The sequence below is a fragment of the Ursus maritimus genome, unplaced genomic scaffold (assembly GCF_017311325.1).
Source record: "Ursus maritimus isolate PB19 unplaced genomic scaffold, ASM1731132v1 scaffold_52, whole genome shotgun sequence".
Classification (NCBI taxonomy): domain Eukaryota; kingdom Metazoa; phylum Chordata; class Mammalia; order Carnivora; family Ursidae; genus Ursus; species Ursus maritimus.
In genome coordinates this window covers 23,291-38,726 of record NW_024426686.1, presented here as the reverse complement: position 1 = coordinate 38,726, position 15,436 = coordinate 23,291, and the positions used below count along the sequence as shown (strand labels likewise).

The window sequence follows — 15,436 nt, the reverse complement described above, 5'->3', positions numbered from 1 at the left end:
CATCACGGGGGCTGACGGAGCGCACAGTATCAATCCCGCGACAGCAGTGTCCGGGCTGGTGAGAAATCAGGATGTAGAGAACAAAGATGCATAGGGAATGGCACATGCCAAGAAGACGACTCCGGCTACAGGGAAAGAGGATTTTGCAAGACTCAGCTGATAAGATCTCTCGCCTGCAGAATTTATTTTTAAAAGTGCCACTCAAAGTTCCAGATTGGTGACCCAGAGGCTGAGCTGGAGGGTCCAGCGCTGGCTCCCAGGGAGGGACATGCTGCTTCTACTCACCATCGGTTTGCCTTGGACTCCCACCGGTTGGGGACCCAGCTGAGCAGCACCCCAAACTCCCAGTGGAAACTCTACCCACCCCTTGTTAGTCCATTTGTGTTGATCCAGGGAAGAACCTCTTGTTAATAAGTACGTGTTTATCCAGGGAAGTGTGATGGGGAAGGAGACTCCAGAAAAAGAAGACTGTTTAAAAATACGATGGCAAAAAAAAAAAAAAAAAAAGCTACGGCCATTGAAAAATGTTTGTTTTTGCGAAAAGATGTAATCCAGATAATTTTCCTTATTTTGAGAGACTAAATCCTCGGTTTCAAGCGTGTGAAGGCCACAGGCAAATTTTCTTTAAGGCACCCAAGCGAGAAATAGCCAAGCGAGAAATATCCACCTCTGTGCACACACGAGAGTTGTGCTGTGGGGACTGTGTCCCTAATCAGGGCCTGTGTGGCACTCGGGGACCCATGACTCACTTGTGCAAAGCATCGAGTATGAAAAGGTCTTAGCTTTTCTTAGACAAAGCTCAGTTTCCATCGGTCCTCTGTTCTCTTAGTGCAAGTCCGAGCTGCTTTTGACGGGTGGAAGAGGCCCTGGGAGAGGCTGGGGAAAACAGGGTCAAAATTCAGATGGCGTGATTAGGGGCAGGTGCCGATGCTATTGTTAGAGCTGCTGGAGAGACACCTTTCTGCAATGCAGGGGTCTTCCTCTGCTTTCTCTCTCTCTTTTTTAGAGGGGGACAGATGGCTCTAGAAGGAGAGAGAGGCAGGCTCCACGCTCAGCACGGAGCCTGATGCGGGACTCGATCTCACAACCCTGCGATCATGACCTGAGCCATCGAGCCAGATGCTTAACTCATCAGCACCCAGGTGCCTGGGGTGGGGTGGGGGTCTTCCTCTGTGACCTCCTTTGGGCCTGACTGCTAAATTGAGGAGTCAGCATTATGCGGTTGAATCTCTGCTCTGTGGGTGGGAGAATTTGGGCAAGTCTTCCGTTTTTTTTACCTTCTCATTTTGAAGCAGGGAGTAGATTCAACTGGGGACTATTGAAGAGTTAGTCATCCAAGTGGCCAAGATCCAGCATTGCCAGATGGGGTGCGGAATGCAAGCAATTTATAAAACCTTGCAGTTCCTGCGACCACAAGGGATGATACTGGTCGATTTAGATTTTTGAATTAATGATATTCACCTCATGCACTGTATGGAACTGTGTTCTCTCATCTGAGGTTATTCATTTGGAAACACAGAAGGTGAGGCATTATTTCTTGAAATAAAATATTCCCTTTCATTACATCTGTGCTCAGCGATCCCTAAAGCAGAAATTCAGTTCAAACATTAAATTCAATAATCAGATATTAAACACTTACTGTGAGACACACTGTGGAAACCGAACATGAAAAGACCAAGGATCCCTGCCCTCGAGGAGTTTATAAATGAGGAGGAGTGTAAAGGACGTATCCAAACACCAAGAAGAGAGAGCGCATGAAATGACTCTGAGAGGTAAGCATGAAGGTGGTTCGGCTGGGGAGGTTATATCCTCAGAGGGAATTCCGCACGGGAGATAAAATTAGGAGTCGGGAGCACGTAGCGGAAAAACACCCGAGGGGTGAATGAGATCACGGGGGAGAGAGACAGAAGAGAGGGACTGCACAAGGGCCCTGGGTGCTCCATCATTAGAAGTAGCCAGGGGTGGAGGAGCCAGCAAAGGAGACTGGGAGGGAGAGGCCAGGGATGCAGAGGAAAATCAGCCAAGTGTGGTATCCCAGAAGCTTAGCGCAGGAAGCATCGCAAGAAGAGTGGATGGACACCGTCGTCCCACTCGCCGAGGGGCCTGTGATCATCGGCTCTCTATGCCTGTGTGGGTTTTATGTTTGCTCCTTAAACTGGTAAATCCACAAGGGCAGGACCCATGTTTATTTTGTGTCTCACTGTGTGCTCAGTGCCTGGCTGGGTACTTGGCACAGAGGAGACTCAAGATGTGTTGTTGCATAGGAAGGAAGATGTCAAAGCAGTCTGCAGTATTTATACTTAACTCGCAGCAAAGGGTAGATCCAAATTAGCATGTTCGGATTTCTAACACAGAGTTTGATCTTAGCAGAAAATGCAAGCTTCTTTTGGAAGCCGGCACAGACGTGTGGCCTCATGCATACCGCCCTCAACATCATTAGGTGTCCTTAATCTCAGCACAGGAAAGGACTAAATCCACTGGGTGGTTCTCCTGTAATCCTTTAGGCAGTGTTAGTCACTAGAATCTCATGAGATATTAATGAATATGCTATTTTGGAAAGAAATCTTGATCCTAGTCTTAGTTAAGTAGGTATCTTTACAGCAGGCTGTCAGAACATTTAATCTGATAATAAAAATTGTGAATGGTGAGAGAGAGCAATTAATATAGAGCATTTTCCAACTTATTGACCATGCACTAATTGCTTAACAATCGTTAACATCTCAAGGGACAGTAATATTTGAAGAACCATTTGGCAAATGTTGCCCCAGGGGTTTGTAATAATTCTAAGAGGGAAAAAATCATATCACACTTCTTTAGTTGACAGGAGAAACTCCCTATGTTGGATATAAATTATGTGGGTGGAATTGAAAGGAATGGTAGGTTGTGTTATTGTTGGGAAGCACGATTCCCATGCCATGTATGGTGACCACACTTACCACGGTGAGCACTGAGTAATGTATGGAATTGTCAAATCAGTATGTTCTATACCAGAGACTAACATAACGTTGGATGTTAATTATACTTCAAAAAAAATTATAGGGAAGCTGACCTCAATTTCGTATAAGAGGTGATTTTTTAAAATAAGAACTGTCATTGAAAATATTTTAATTAAGTTTGGATTATCATTTATTCAATTATTATTTAATAAACATAAAAATTGAAAGGAGGGATTCCTACTTGGCCTTTAAGATCCCTTCTGGTTTTCAAATTCAATGGCTCTAATTTTCTGTTTGAAGCCTTATTTGTTCAGAATGAAGGTCACAACTTGGATTTCCTTGAGTCCATTTCCTTACTTGGACTCTACCTGTATGTTCCCCGGGCACTTTCAGGTGCTGTAAAGAGTAACTTCTTCAAGGTTGTGACCCCTTCAGAAAATACAACGTATGGTAGGACTCACATTCCCTTCCTCTGCTGGCTGTGGCCTCCTCTGACGCAGGGGAAGACGTATACCCCGATTCCCTTCTTTTCTCTTGCCAGTCACTCCATACCATGGTGCTCTGGTGCTGGATGGCCTGTTCATACGTGCAGCCAGTCGATGGCACTATTTCTAGACACAAGCTACCACCTTCTTGCTGCCTTTGAACCATCATACCTTCCATTGCTAGCCGCATGGCATGCCTAAGGACTCCTTTGCTGGGGAGACTGGTGTTAGTACCATGCCTATTACCACGCCCTGACAGTTGAACTTAAAGACCTTTTAAAGCCTGGGTGGACACTCTCTGGGATTTCTCCTCACTCCTCTGAACTCTTTCAAGTGAGCACTTTTTATGACGGATCAGAATCACAGAAAGCAGGATAATGGGGACAACAATAATACGACTTCAGTCAACTCTCGGTTGGCTTTACCAGTACAGTGGGGAAGAACGCGGACCATACAAAAATATCCGCTGACCTTCCTGTCATTCATTTGGCTTTGGAATTTCTGCAGAAACACTTGGTCCATGTTTACATTATGCTAGGGCCTTTGGTGGCCCTATCTCCTTCTCAGTCTGGAGCCCCAGGCAATATATAAAAGATTTTCTCAATTACCTGCTGGTACACTCAGGGCATTTCTCCAGGTCTCTAATCTTAATTTATGTCTTGTTTCCTTTTTCACTGTCTGGTGCTCAGACTCTCTCACATCATTGTTGGGCAGTCTGCTGGTTTTGTCCCAAGATGTCCTTCCTCCTTGGCTCTAGGCTCTGTTTTTCATGCTCACCTCACGCCTGTCTCAGGTTCTGAGATGCCCCACCCCAGTGTGATTCAGAACTTCATGTTCTCATCGGTCCTGAAGGAGGAATGGACAATTAGAGACACATGCTCTCACTCTTGTCCCTTTTCTTCCCAATCAGACTTAATCAGACCCTGATGATTCATGTTCTTTTTTCTGGTTTGATCTTGAGTTGAAGGACTGTGGCACAAGGTTCTGGGTTACAGTGGATAATCTATGATGGTCACGTGGTGTGGTAAAAAGTACATTGACTCTATAAATATTCATTCATTTCCTAATCTGCTTGTGGATGAATGAGAAATGATCATACCTGGAATTTATGTAATGCCTTCTTCCAAGGAGCCTACAAGGACATGATAGCACCTCAATGACTTGTTGAGAATATTTAGTATATTGGTAACACGAATAATCTGTAACCTGATTTGGGGATGACTGATTGCTTGTCGTGAGTCCCACACCTGGCTGCACATCAGCATCCCTTCAGGAGCATCCAACAAATACGGATTCTTTGGGTGGCATTTGGGAAAAACAGATTTATATTTCTGCACCTTTATGAAATTTTTCAGTAGTGAAGGCTTCCCTAGACCGGTGCTGCTCGAACTTTAATATGCATATAACTCATCTAAGGAATCTTGTTAAAATGCAGATTCTGATTCACTAGATCGAGGGGGGTGCATGAGATTCTGCCTTCTGACAAAATTCCAGTGATGCTGATGCTGTCTATCTGGAGACCACACTCGAAATAGCAAGATCTGAGACTGGAGAGCGGAAGAGGAGAGGGCAGCGGAGGGAGGTTGAATTGCCTGGGAAACCAGAGCTCCATGCCCGCACCAACTCAATCAGAATCTCTGGGGATGTGTTCCAGGCATTGGTATTTTTAAAGAATTTCCCCGGGCATTTAAAATATGCAATTGGAATTGAGATCCATTGTTCAAGAGATGCCCTGACCACATCTGATATCCATTTCTCTGTAGTGAGGGCGGGAGAACCTGGGCACATCTTCCTTGTATTAAACTAAGAGTTTTGTTGCTTACAGCAGAATTTCTCAAAGCATGTCCTTGAACCCACCTGCACCAGAATCACCTGGGCACTTCTTATAAATGCATGTCCCCAGATAGCCTGAATAAGAATTTTTGAACCGGGACTCAAAAATATATTAGAAACAATCTCTCCAGCGCTCTCTTGTAGTCACTCCCTCCCCTTAAGTGTGAGCTGTGCTTATGAACTCACTTCTACTGAATAGAATAGGGCAGAAACAATGAGATGTCACTTACAAGATTAGGTTACAAAAAGACTGTGCCTTCCATCTTGGAAGCCCTCTTTCCAAGTTCTTGCTCTCGGGAAGCAAGCTGCTCTGTTATGAGGAGCTCTATGGAGACGCTCATGTGAGGATCTCTAACATCCACGTGAGTGAGTTTGGAAATGGATCTTTTTCAGTCAGTGCTTGAGATGACTGCCACCCTAGCTGACCTCTTGATTACCCCTAATGAGAGACCCTGAGCCAAAGGACCCAGCTAAGCCACACCTGGATTCTTGACTTAGAGAAACTGTGAGATAATGAATGTTCGAGCCTCTAAATTTTGTGGTAATTTAATACAGAACAATAAATAACTAGTACACCCACTTTGAAATACTCTCCATCTTCCTTCCCACTTACCCAAGTCCCGCCTCTTTCAAGCCTTAGCTGTTCTAAGAAATTTTTCTCACAGTGATTGTCCCTTTATAAGTTCCTAGAGCATTGCATATGAAATCAGTAGCGCTCATTGTTAGATAGTATGTGCTTTCTTGTATTTTTGTATTTGTTTGTAATCTTTAATTGTAATTCTAATGTAGTCTCTAAAATAAATTGTAGACACACTGGTGAGAATAGAACTTAGGCTAGAACTTGACTTACAACTATTTCTATTCCCATAACCTATCCCAATATCGTAAGTACAATAATTGCCCTATAAATAAATGTGTGATGAAGATGATAGTGCATTGGAAGGAATATTGAATAGAAGGTATCAGGAGAGCTGTTATTCTCACGAATCAATGTCTACTTTGCATTCTAATGCCTGAGTTGTAAACTTAATGCGGAGAGGATTCCAGACCAGACACTTGAGCAGAAAAACAAAGAGTTGGTTACTAGAGCCAACAGGGTGAAAGCACTCCCTTGGTGATTATTTAAGATTTGTATCTGTAAGCCCTCTTCCCTCTCAGTCTGCTCAGTGGGTTCCTCCAGACCTTGGCTTGCTGTAGGCTCAGACACTTTTGGCTCACCCACTTCAACTTGGGACTTGGGATCTTTTCTTTTTTTGATTCATTTGATTTGTGACCAACCCAGAAATCCCACATTGCCACAAGTATTAGTCTCCAAGATCTTTCTTAGCAACCAACATGAAGGAGACGGTATGACCCCACCCTGGCCATCCCCGTGGGCCCCCAGGATTCCTCTGTACCTAATGGATGATCTAAAACATTCTATATGTGGGGGTGCCTGGGTGGCACAGTGGTTGGGCGTCTGCCTTCAGCTCAGGGCATGATCCTGGCATTCTGGGATCGAGCCCCACATCAGGCTCTTCCGCTATGAGACTGCTTCTTCCTCTCCCACTCCCCCGGCTTGTGTTCCCTCTCTCGCTGGCTGTCTCTATCTCTGTCGAATAAATGGATAAAATCTTAAAAAAAAATAAAAATAAAAAATAAAACATTCTATATGTGAAATAGTTAGAGAGCATTCCAGAAAATGACTCTATTCATCCTTCTTCACAGAGTAAGAGTTAAAGCTATCTCTAATAACCTTGGAAATTTTGATTAGGTTGGTAATGGAAAACCATCCTTGCTTTATCTAGTTTATGCACAAGAATGCTTTCACAATAGACTCTGGAACGAGCTCCAGCACTCATGATAGTAGAAATTCTGTTCATCGCGGTCTGCTTCCACAATAAGAAAACCTTCTCAGTGTTGAAGGTCGTTCATGTCAACCTTTTCTCAGAAGTCCCTGAGAGGCAGGTGCAGGGGCCCCTTGGTCTCTTTGCATAAACCCTAATGAACGTTCTGCCCTCTTCGGCTGATAAATAAGCCCCCTCTCACCCAACCACAAAGATAAGGCCCTTACCCCAACTTAGTCTTATCTCTCTTATCAGATAGTGCTGTTGAGCCTATCAGGTGGTCTCAGCTCGGGTATGGTGCACATTTTAACCACAGATGGTCTCTAATCGGACCCGCCCCCTCGGTTTGACCCAGAGGTTCTGGAGCGACCAGAAGCAGGACTGGAGCATCGTGGATATCGCACGCGCAGTAGTAGGTCCCAGCGTCTTCTACTGTTGTTCTTTGAATGTCGAGTTGACTCTTTGAAGCATTGGCATTTCCTTTAAAATTACTCCTTGAATCCTCATTAGTATTGTTGCTTGGTCTGTATACTAAAATAAGGGAGTTATCTTCATTCTTCTTATACCAGCTCACCTGATAGTTCTTCAAGTCCCCTCCTGTTACGCTGCAGTGCAAGGTGGCAGGCTCCCCGACTAGAACAGTCAGGGTTTTGGTGTCTGGTTCCAAAAGGATATCCAATGAGACCTCTGAAAGAGAAAGCCCAGGTCGAGAGGCTGTGGGGAATTCCCTCCGCTGCAAGGGGCTGGGTGTCAGAGCCCAGCTCGGCGATGCCTCCCCCACCCAAACACGACCTCCTCCCGCTGCAAATCATTCCTGCGGCACATTTCCCTAAGAGCAAAGGGCCCAGCGGCTTGTCCTCACCTGCACAGAAGACGGCGAGGTAGAAGAGGGGACAGGTCCACAGCATGGCTTCCTGGGGGTGGCTGTGCTGCACTCGGGTGCTCCCTGGCTGCCCCCGATCAGCCGCTGTCTGCCCAAGAGAAGTTCTGTCTGTTACCAAGGGGGTTGGGTGTTAGCCACTTCCTCAGAGAGGTGTGACAGGCCTGCACGGGCACGGGTTGGGCTGTTTCTCCAGCAAACGCCAGCTAATGACCTATGGCAGGTCAGATTCTATTTGGAAGAAGAGGAGCTGAACAAGACACGGCTTCTGTCTTCAAAACACTCAGTTTTTTTGGGGGGGGGTCCCTGCCTGGGACACAAAGAAGACCCCCCCCCCCCCCGGGGGGGGGCCCCTTGTAGTTCCTGTGCGGGTCCCTTTTCCTTTGGCCTCTGCCAACCCTGCTTCTGTCTGAGCGTTCCTCACTGCTGCAAGCTATTGCCATATGATTCCAAGAGGTCTCCCCGGCTTCCAGACTCTCCCTGCTTTCATCCCTTCTCCAAGCAGCCATCATGCCGGTTTTTCTCCAGACCAGAGGGCATCAGGTCTCACCTCTGCGAAAACTCTTTTAGTAGCGTCCCCTGGCCTTTAGGGGACTGTGAAAGTCCTATGTCATGGCCCTAATGATCTCCTGATCTGCGTTTTTCTCCAGTTTCATTTTTGACCACTTGCATTCAGTACTTCAGCTGCACAAAAGTCCTTGCTCGTTCAAAGATGGTCATAGTCTCTATAGTCCCAGTTTTTCACTAGCTGCTCCTTCTGCCTGGAAAAACCGGATCTTCCTTCTCCCTTCCCCACCCCCAACTTGAGGGAAGTGTGTTCTGGGTTCCCCGAACTTGTTGGATCATGGCACTTATCACTTCTATTATAACTATCTGGTAATTTGTTTGTTTTCTGCGCTGGACTTTAAGATTCTTTAGAACAGTGGCTATATCTTACTTATGTTCACATTCTCAGTGCCCAGCACAGGGCTTGTCGGCATTAGAAGCTTGGCAGAGATTTGCTAGTCTAAGCAGGACTTCTGTCCGGAGTTTCCTGACTCTCAAGGAACATTCTGGGTTGCTCAGTGAAGGATGCAATTAGGAAAGGATTTGCCAAAACCTGGGAAAGCAGGTCTTCTACCCGTTGTTGTAGGTGTAGGGAGAGGCGGGCCCCCTGCAGCAGCAGGATAGCTCCCACCTGGCTAGACTCTGCTTGTCATTGCAGTGGCCAACGTTCTGATGTCACCCATGGGTGGCTAGGTGATATCACTACCCACGTCATCTGTAGGCAAAAGGAGCACTGGCTTTGCAGGGCGAATGGCTCTGATTTTTGAATCTTCTTTTGCAACTTACCAGTAGCTGGTCAAGTTACATCCCCAAGTCTTGATTTCCTCATCTGCAAACAGGGTCATTGTAGTTACCTTCCAGGGATGTGAGGTTGAAATGAGAGAACACGTGTGAAGCACTTATCCCTGTGCCTGGCACACGCTGGTACACGCTGGTAAGCCCACCGCAGATGTTGGTTCTTTGCCACATCCCTTCTGCTTTGCCGTGGTTGGGGTGGTGGCCTTAGTCATAGCTCCCTACCTGAGCCATAGTCACCAAGGGAGACACAGAGCTTGTAATTTCAAGTGTGGCACGGAACATTCTGCTGAGCAAGGGAGTGTTGGCTGAGCTACGTTAGGCTGTGTGGAGGACTTTGGGCAGGCACAGCAACAGCTAATGGAGCTGTGTCACTCACGCTATGCCCTCAAGCAAAGGAGTCTCAGGCAGCTAAAGATAGAAGCCTGCAGGAGCTAGAGCCCTAGTCGCAGTTGGTTTTGTTGTTGTTGTTGTTATTGTTGGTTTTTTGTGGTTTTTTTGCCCGTCTGGGATGAAGGAAGAATAGAAAAACTTGAAGAAGCAAAAAGACCCCATGATCAGATCAATCCGCACTGGCTCCTATGCACCCCAGCCCAGGGCCATTCTTTCTGATGGTCTCTGCCACTCTGGGTCCCTGGTATCAAGCATCTATCCACAGGATCACTGGAATCTTAGTGGGAGAGAGTGCTAGAACTTCTGATTTTCTCTGTAATTGGAAGTTTCAGGAGCTCCTTCGCCTTTGATTTGAGAACACATCCACTCTTTCCCCACTCCCTTTGAGTTCTCTGGGAGAAAAAAAGAGAAATGCAGTGAAGGAAAGCTCTTTGCTTGTGTTATTTCATCCTCATTAGCCTCAAACCTCTCCCATAAAGCTTTAGGGACAACAAAGTCAAACTCTGATGTGTGGCCATGATTGCTCTCTGTCCAGGCACGGCGGTTACGGGCTGTCTGTCCCATTTCCAGTTGCCGTCTTTGCTCTTGGGTTCCTCTCGCTGGCACCAGCGGGTCGGACAAGCAACTGCAGAACAGGGATGGAGGTGAGTGAAGAGAGAAAATGCCATTCCTATTTCCCTTGGCCAGGATCTCAGCTGCCTGGCGTCCCAGGACGGCCTTCAGTAAGTAAGTGGTTCTTCTCGGTCTGGCTGATTTGGACTCAGAACGCTCAGGCAGCTGGGATTGCTTTGTTTCTCTGATGTGCTTTCAACCGAAATGTCTGAGCCCCACTGGTTGTTTTAAAGCAAACATAAGATATTTTTGGAAATTAGTGAGGAATTTCAATGGATGTCAAGGAAAATCACAGTGTCATTTGTCTTTAAAAAGATTTTGGCTGCCACTGTTCCATCTGTGGCTCGCTTCCCCAGCTGTGTGGCGCTGAATGCAGCAGCTGCCAAGCAGAGCAGCGCCGAGGCCAGCTGGGGCTTTTCTGAGTTGTAATTCTGCTGCTGTTACTGACTTGGGACCTTGAGATGTAAATAAATAAACTTTTCCATATTTAGTCTCAGCTCAGTTCCCTGAAAACGGTTTCCCGGCTCCCATCTCCCAATGCATCCCGAAATCTCAAGGTCCTAATTCCAATCTGTGCTCTCTGGTCCTGGAACGTTCCCGACATCGCTGCAACCAACTACCTGTCTTGCTTCCATGTGTGTCCCCTGGTTCCTCGGTTGGGCTGTAAGCCCTACTACAGTGTGAACTCCAGAACGGCAGGAAGCTTGTGTCACGTGCCTTGGTCGCCTTGGCCCTTGGCATGGTGTCTGGCGCATCGTAGACACTCAGTACATACTTTTGAATAAAAAAACGAACCGCGCCAATTCTATACTCTGAGCTTATACATACTTGAGGAGCATTGTTAACCTTCCTGCTCCCCTTGTCTTCTATGACTGTCCTTCAAGGACCACGTGGGGGGACCGGGTGGCTTTCAGTTAGGTGATGAGGTGGTTGGGAGCGATCACCACCCAGAAACCTGCTTCTTCCAAACTTTCTTTCATCTTTGGTAGTAGCGGGTTTTGTAAAGGAAGAAAGATGATTCCTCTCACGGAGACTCTTAGCATGGCAGGATCAGAGACCTGGAATTTTGGAATAGTTTTTCCACTGGCAGAGAGCCCTGTAGGGTTACTAGATTTGTAAGTGTCCTTTAGAAAATCTGGGTTCTCCAATTTAACATCAGCAATTCTGGCGATGTGTCATCAAGAACCCCGAGTGCCCTGAAGAAGAGCAAGCCCGGGAGGAAAGTGACTTTGCTGCCTCACCAGACACTCTCTGGGTCTGTGCCCATCCCAGCAGGGTGAAGACTCTGAAATCTGATCCCCAAAGCCAAATTGTTCAGAGGGTTTTCCTCCAGTTCTTTATCCCAAGAAAACCCTCCTGTTTTGTGTGATTCTGTGCCCTTAAAGGCTGCTCTTAGGCGCCCCAGTGCTGAGGAGCCCATATGTTGGCTGCAAATGAGAAAGCCAGCGAGACAGCAGGGGATTAGGGTTTCCATTGATGAATAAACACAGCATCTGAAGCAGCAGGCGACGTGCATCTTCAGAAGAGAAAATAGAGAAGACCGTCCTATTTATTCCCGGTTCTCAGCTCAGCAGGTCACATCAAGGAGTTTCCCTGGGTGGTTCCTTGAATAAGCAGAGGCTGATATGGATGTGTCTTTGTAGAGCCTAGGCACTTTTGGAATCTTGGGATAATCTTCATTTGATAGTTTTTTCGGATGTCCTAAGGTCAGGTGTGCTTTGACTTAATCTGTAATGTTTTCGGAGGTGGGAACTTTATCAGGTCATGCAGTATGCTTGTGATGTTGATGGAACCAATTCCTTACTTATAATTATCCTCATAATCAACTTTAATTTTCCTTTGGGCTCTACATTTATAAATTATTCCACTACCCATTTAATAAGTGGGGGCTACACTTGTATTTTAATATCTCATAAAGTCTCTATTTGCTTGTTTTATGAGGGTCAAGCAGAAATTACTTTCCTCTGGTTTTATTTTTTTCGATGTAAGAAGCCTTTAATAATTTATCAGCATCTAGTGAAAAAGGTCTGGAAGATCTTTGAGTTGTATTTCTCTCAATTTTCATTGATATTTCATTCCCACTAGGTGGGATACTAATATATAAAAGAATGTTTAATTCTTCATATATCTGATAAAAGAGATTGACTTCTCTTTTATCAACAAGCTCCTCAAGGCCTAACCCAGCCCAGTGGTAGGGACGTGGCTATGTCATAGGAATTATCGTCATGATATCATCACCACCACCACCGACGGTAGCTGGTGCTTACCAAGTGCTTCCTATGTGCTGAGCATAGTTCTAAGTGCATGATGTGTAATAGTCCACTTAATTCTTGCAACAATTCTCTACAGTAATTATGATTATTGTCATTATTTTAATTAAAAATTTTTTTTATTAAGTAAGCTCTGTGCCCAACGTGGGGCTCGAACTCATGACCCCAAGATCAAGAGTTGCACGGTCCACTGACTGAGCCAGACAGGTGCACCTATTATCATTATTTCTTAGATGAGGATAGCAAGGCATAAAATAACTATAGCTAGTAAGTCAGTAAATGGAGGATCTGGGATAGAAAATGTAAGAAGTCTGGATTTCAAGTCTGAATTTGAGATTAGTCATTGGTAGTATACTGCCTGTTCTATCTATCTATCTATCTATCTATCATCTATCTATCTATCTATCTATCATCTATCTATCTATCATCTATCTATCTATCATCTATCTATCATCTATCTATCTATCATCTATCTATTATCTATCTATCTATCTATCATCTATCTATCATCTATCATCTATCTAATTTCTCAGGCACATATACATGTATATTTAATACATTTTTTCTTTTTAGAAATGTAAATATGTATAATATTTTGTATATTGTATATCAAGCAAGTGTCCGTTTGTCAGATATTTATTGAATGCCAGTGGTATGCAAGCTTTCCGCTGAGCACTGAGGACGCAGTGGAAGCAGAAAGCAGCCCAAGTTTCTGCCACGGTGGAGTTGAAAGTCTGATGATGATGTTTAACTGCAGGTGAGAGAAGGAGGTACAGCCCATCAAATAATGTATATGAAGCTGGGTCGGGCGGGTGAAGGGGCTCCTGGGATCTGCCCCAATCCAGGCATATTTTATTGTATAAAAATATATGTATATTTTTTCTTTTTCTTTTTAGAAATGGTGTTAGGTTTTCAAGGGTCTGTGATCAAGATGTTGATTGTTGGCTTTTAATTTGTATGTGTGTCCAATTCATTTGTCTCTCTGGGTATTGGGAATTATGCTTTTATTTGTCAGGTCAAAGATTCAAGTAATTCCACAGTATTTAATTTTCACTGCTCATGGTTTAGCAAGATAAAAGTGAGGAGGCACTATCACTGAATACATTATATTATTTGGGGAGTGCTTGTTTTCTATCTTTGTATCCCCGTAGCGCTTAGTATATTCATTTGTAAACCATAAGGGCCCTTAGTTTAGAATGAATGAATCGAGGAATGAATGGGGGAAGTTCGAGATGACACTGAACACCTTCTGTGTTGTTGGGTGACTCTTTGGATTTTCAGTGTTGAACTTGCTTGAGGCTTATAGTTTTTGTTTGGTGTGATACGCATTCTGTAACATGGTGCTGAAGAGCACAGTAGTAAGTGGCTTTGTCTCTTGGTTGCACATGCTTAATGGTTAAGGTACTGGAGGGCAGCTCTCTGTTCACAGACAACTGGTAATGCTCCGATTCCATGGTGCCTTGAGATGTACGGTGGATATAGGTGAGCCTTCGGTCAGCTCTTTGTAGATACCAGTACACAGTGTCGTAAATCCCATCAGGAATACTATATTCGCATTGAAACGTCACGTCTGCCCCAATCACTGCAGCTAGGTTGGAAGGCTGTATAATTTCAGTCCTGCAGGAGCCATCTGGCAAAGGAAAAAGGATAGGAAATGAGGACTGAGAAGTGGAGGGAAATCGCACGCACGTACCTGGGAGCCACTTACAGAGGAAGGACAACACAAGGCAGAGAAGCCGGGACATGGTGCGTCTGCGGTTCTTCTCCGTGCTGTTTACCACGAAGCCTACTTTGCATGCACGATGCACTCGGGCCCCCTTATCTGCAACAGCCATGTGGCTGCTTCATTGCTGCCGCAGTAAAGGAAAGAGGTCCTTGGGGGTGGTTGGTGCTTGCGCTATCGAAAGACACACTCAGATTCGTTCAAAGGCAGCAATCCAGCAGCCCCCTTAGAGGAGGCCCTGGCGCCCCTCCGCCGCTCGGTGCCTGTGTTTCCAGCATACGGTGCCTTTCTCTTATCAGCCCCAGGAGGCTGATTCTTTGAAAGGAAACAACCAGGGAGATAGTCTTTTGTTGAAAGACATTTTGGGGGGTCACGATCTCTGGGGTCCCTGTTCCTGAGTTTTGGGGATCTAGACATGCACAGAAGGATGAGGAAAGATACAAAACAGTCCTTTTCCTGACATCCTGTGTCTTCTGTGGCCCACCTGGCAGCTTCTGCTTCTGGGACCCACTCCTCAGAAACCTGACAGGGAGGAAGTACTCTGTTCATTTTTCATTAATTGATTAATCAAGCAAGTGTCCATTTATCTGATATTTATTGAGTACCAATGGTATACAAGCTTTCTGCTGAGCTCTGAGGACGCCACGGAAGCAGAAAGCAGCCCAAGTTTCTGCCACTGGGAAGCTGAAAGTCTGATGATGATGTTTAACTTCAGGCGAGAGCAGGGGGTACAGCACATCAAATAACGTATATGAAGCTGGGTCGGTGCGGGTGAAGGGGCTCCCCGGATCTGCCCGAATCTAGGCCGGGCTTTCTCCCAGTCAACACAGCCGGTTGTGAGCTCACCATGGAGGAGCACAGACTGCGTTTTCCCTGGAGACCCGCACCCCATCCAAGAGTCAGAGGGTTCCTTTTCTACCGACCTTCCCTTATCACCGTTTTCCTATCGAGAGATCATTCTCTTTGTTGACGCTCCAAAGTCTTGGAGTTGACTTAGCGCTGTTATCGTTCTATTCTTGGAGCAGAAGCGGCTTGGCTGAGATTGTTCCCACTGTGAGGATAACGGCGTCTTTTGTGAGATGGTTTCCCTTTGATTGTGTACACGATGACTGCAGAGCCAGGGAATTTTAATTTGGG

At 45.6% G+C, this 15,436-nt stretch overlaps 2 gene segments (V, D, J or C); both read right to left on the bottom strand.

Annotated features, from left to right (window-relative positions):
- Positions 1-6,980: 6,980 nt before the first annotated feature.
- On the bottom strand, positions 6,981-8,248 carry LOC103676299. The segment is given in 2 exon segments: positions 6,981-7,767; positions 7,943-8,248. Coding segments are annotated over 2 exon segments (450 nt in total).
- A 5,430-nt stretch (positions 8,249-13,678) lies between these two features.
- Positions 13,679-14,730, bottom strand: LOC103676298. The segment is given in 2 exon segments: positions 13,679-14,206; positions 14,285-14,730. Coding segments are annotated over 2 exon segments (480 nt in total).
- Positions 14,731-15,436: the final 706 nt, after the last annotated feature.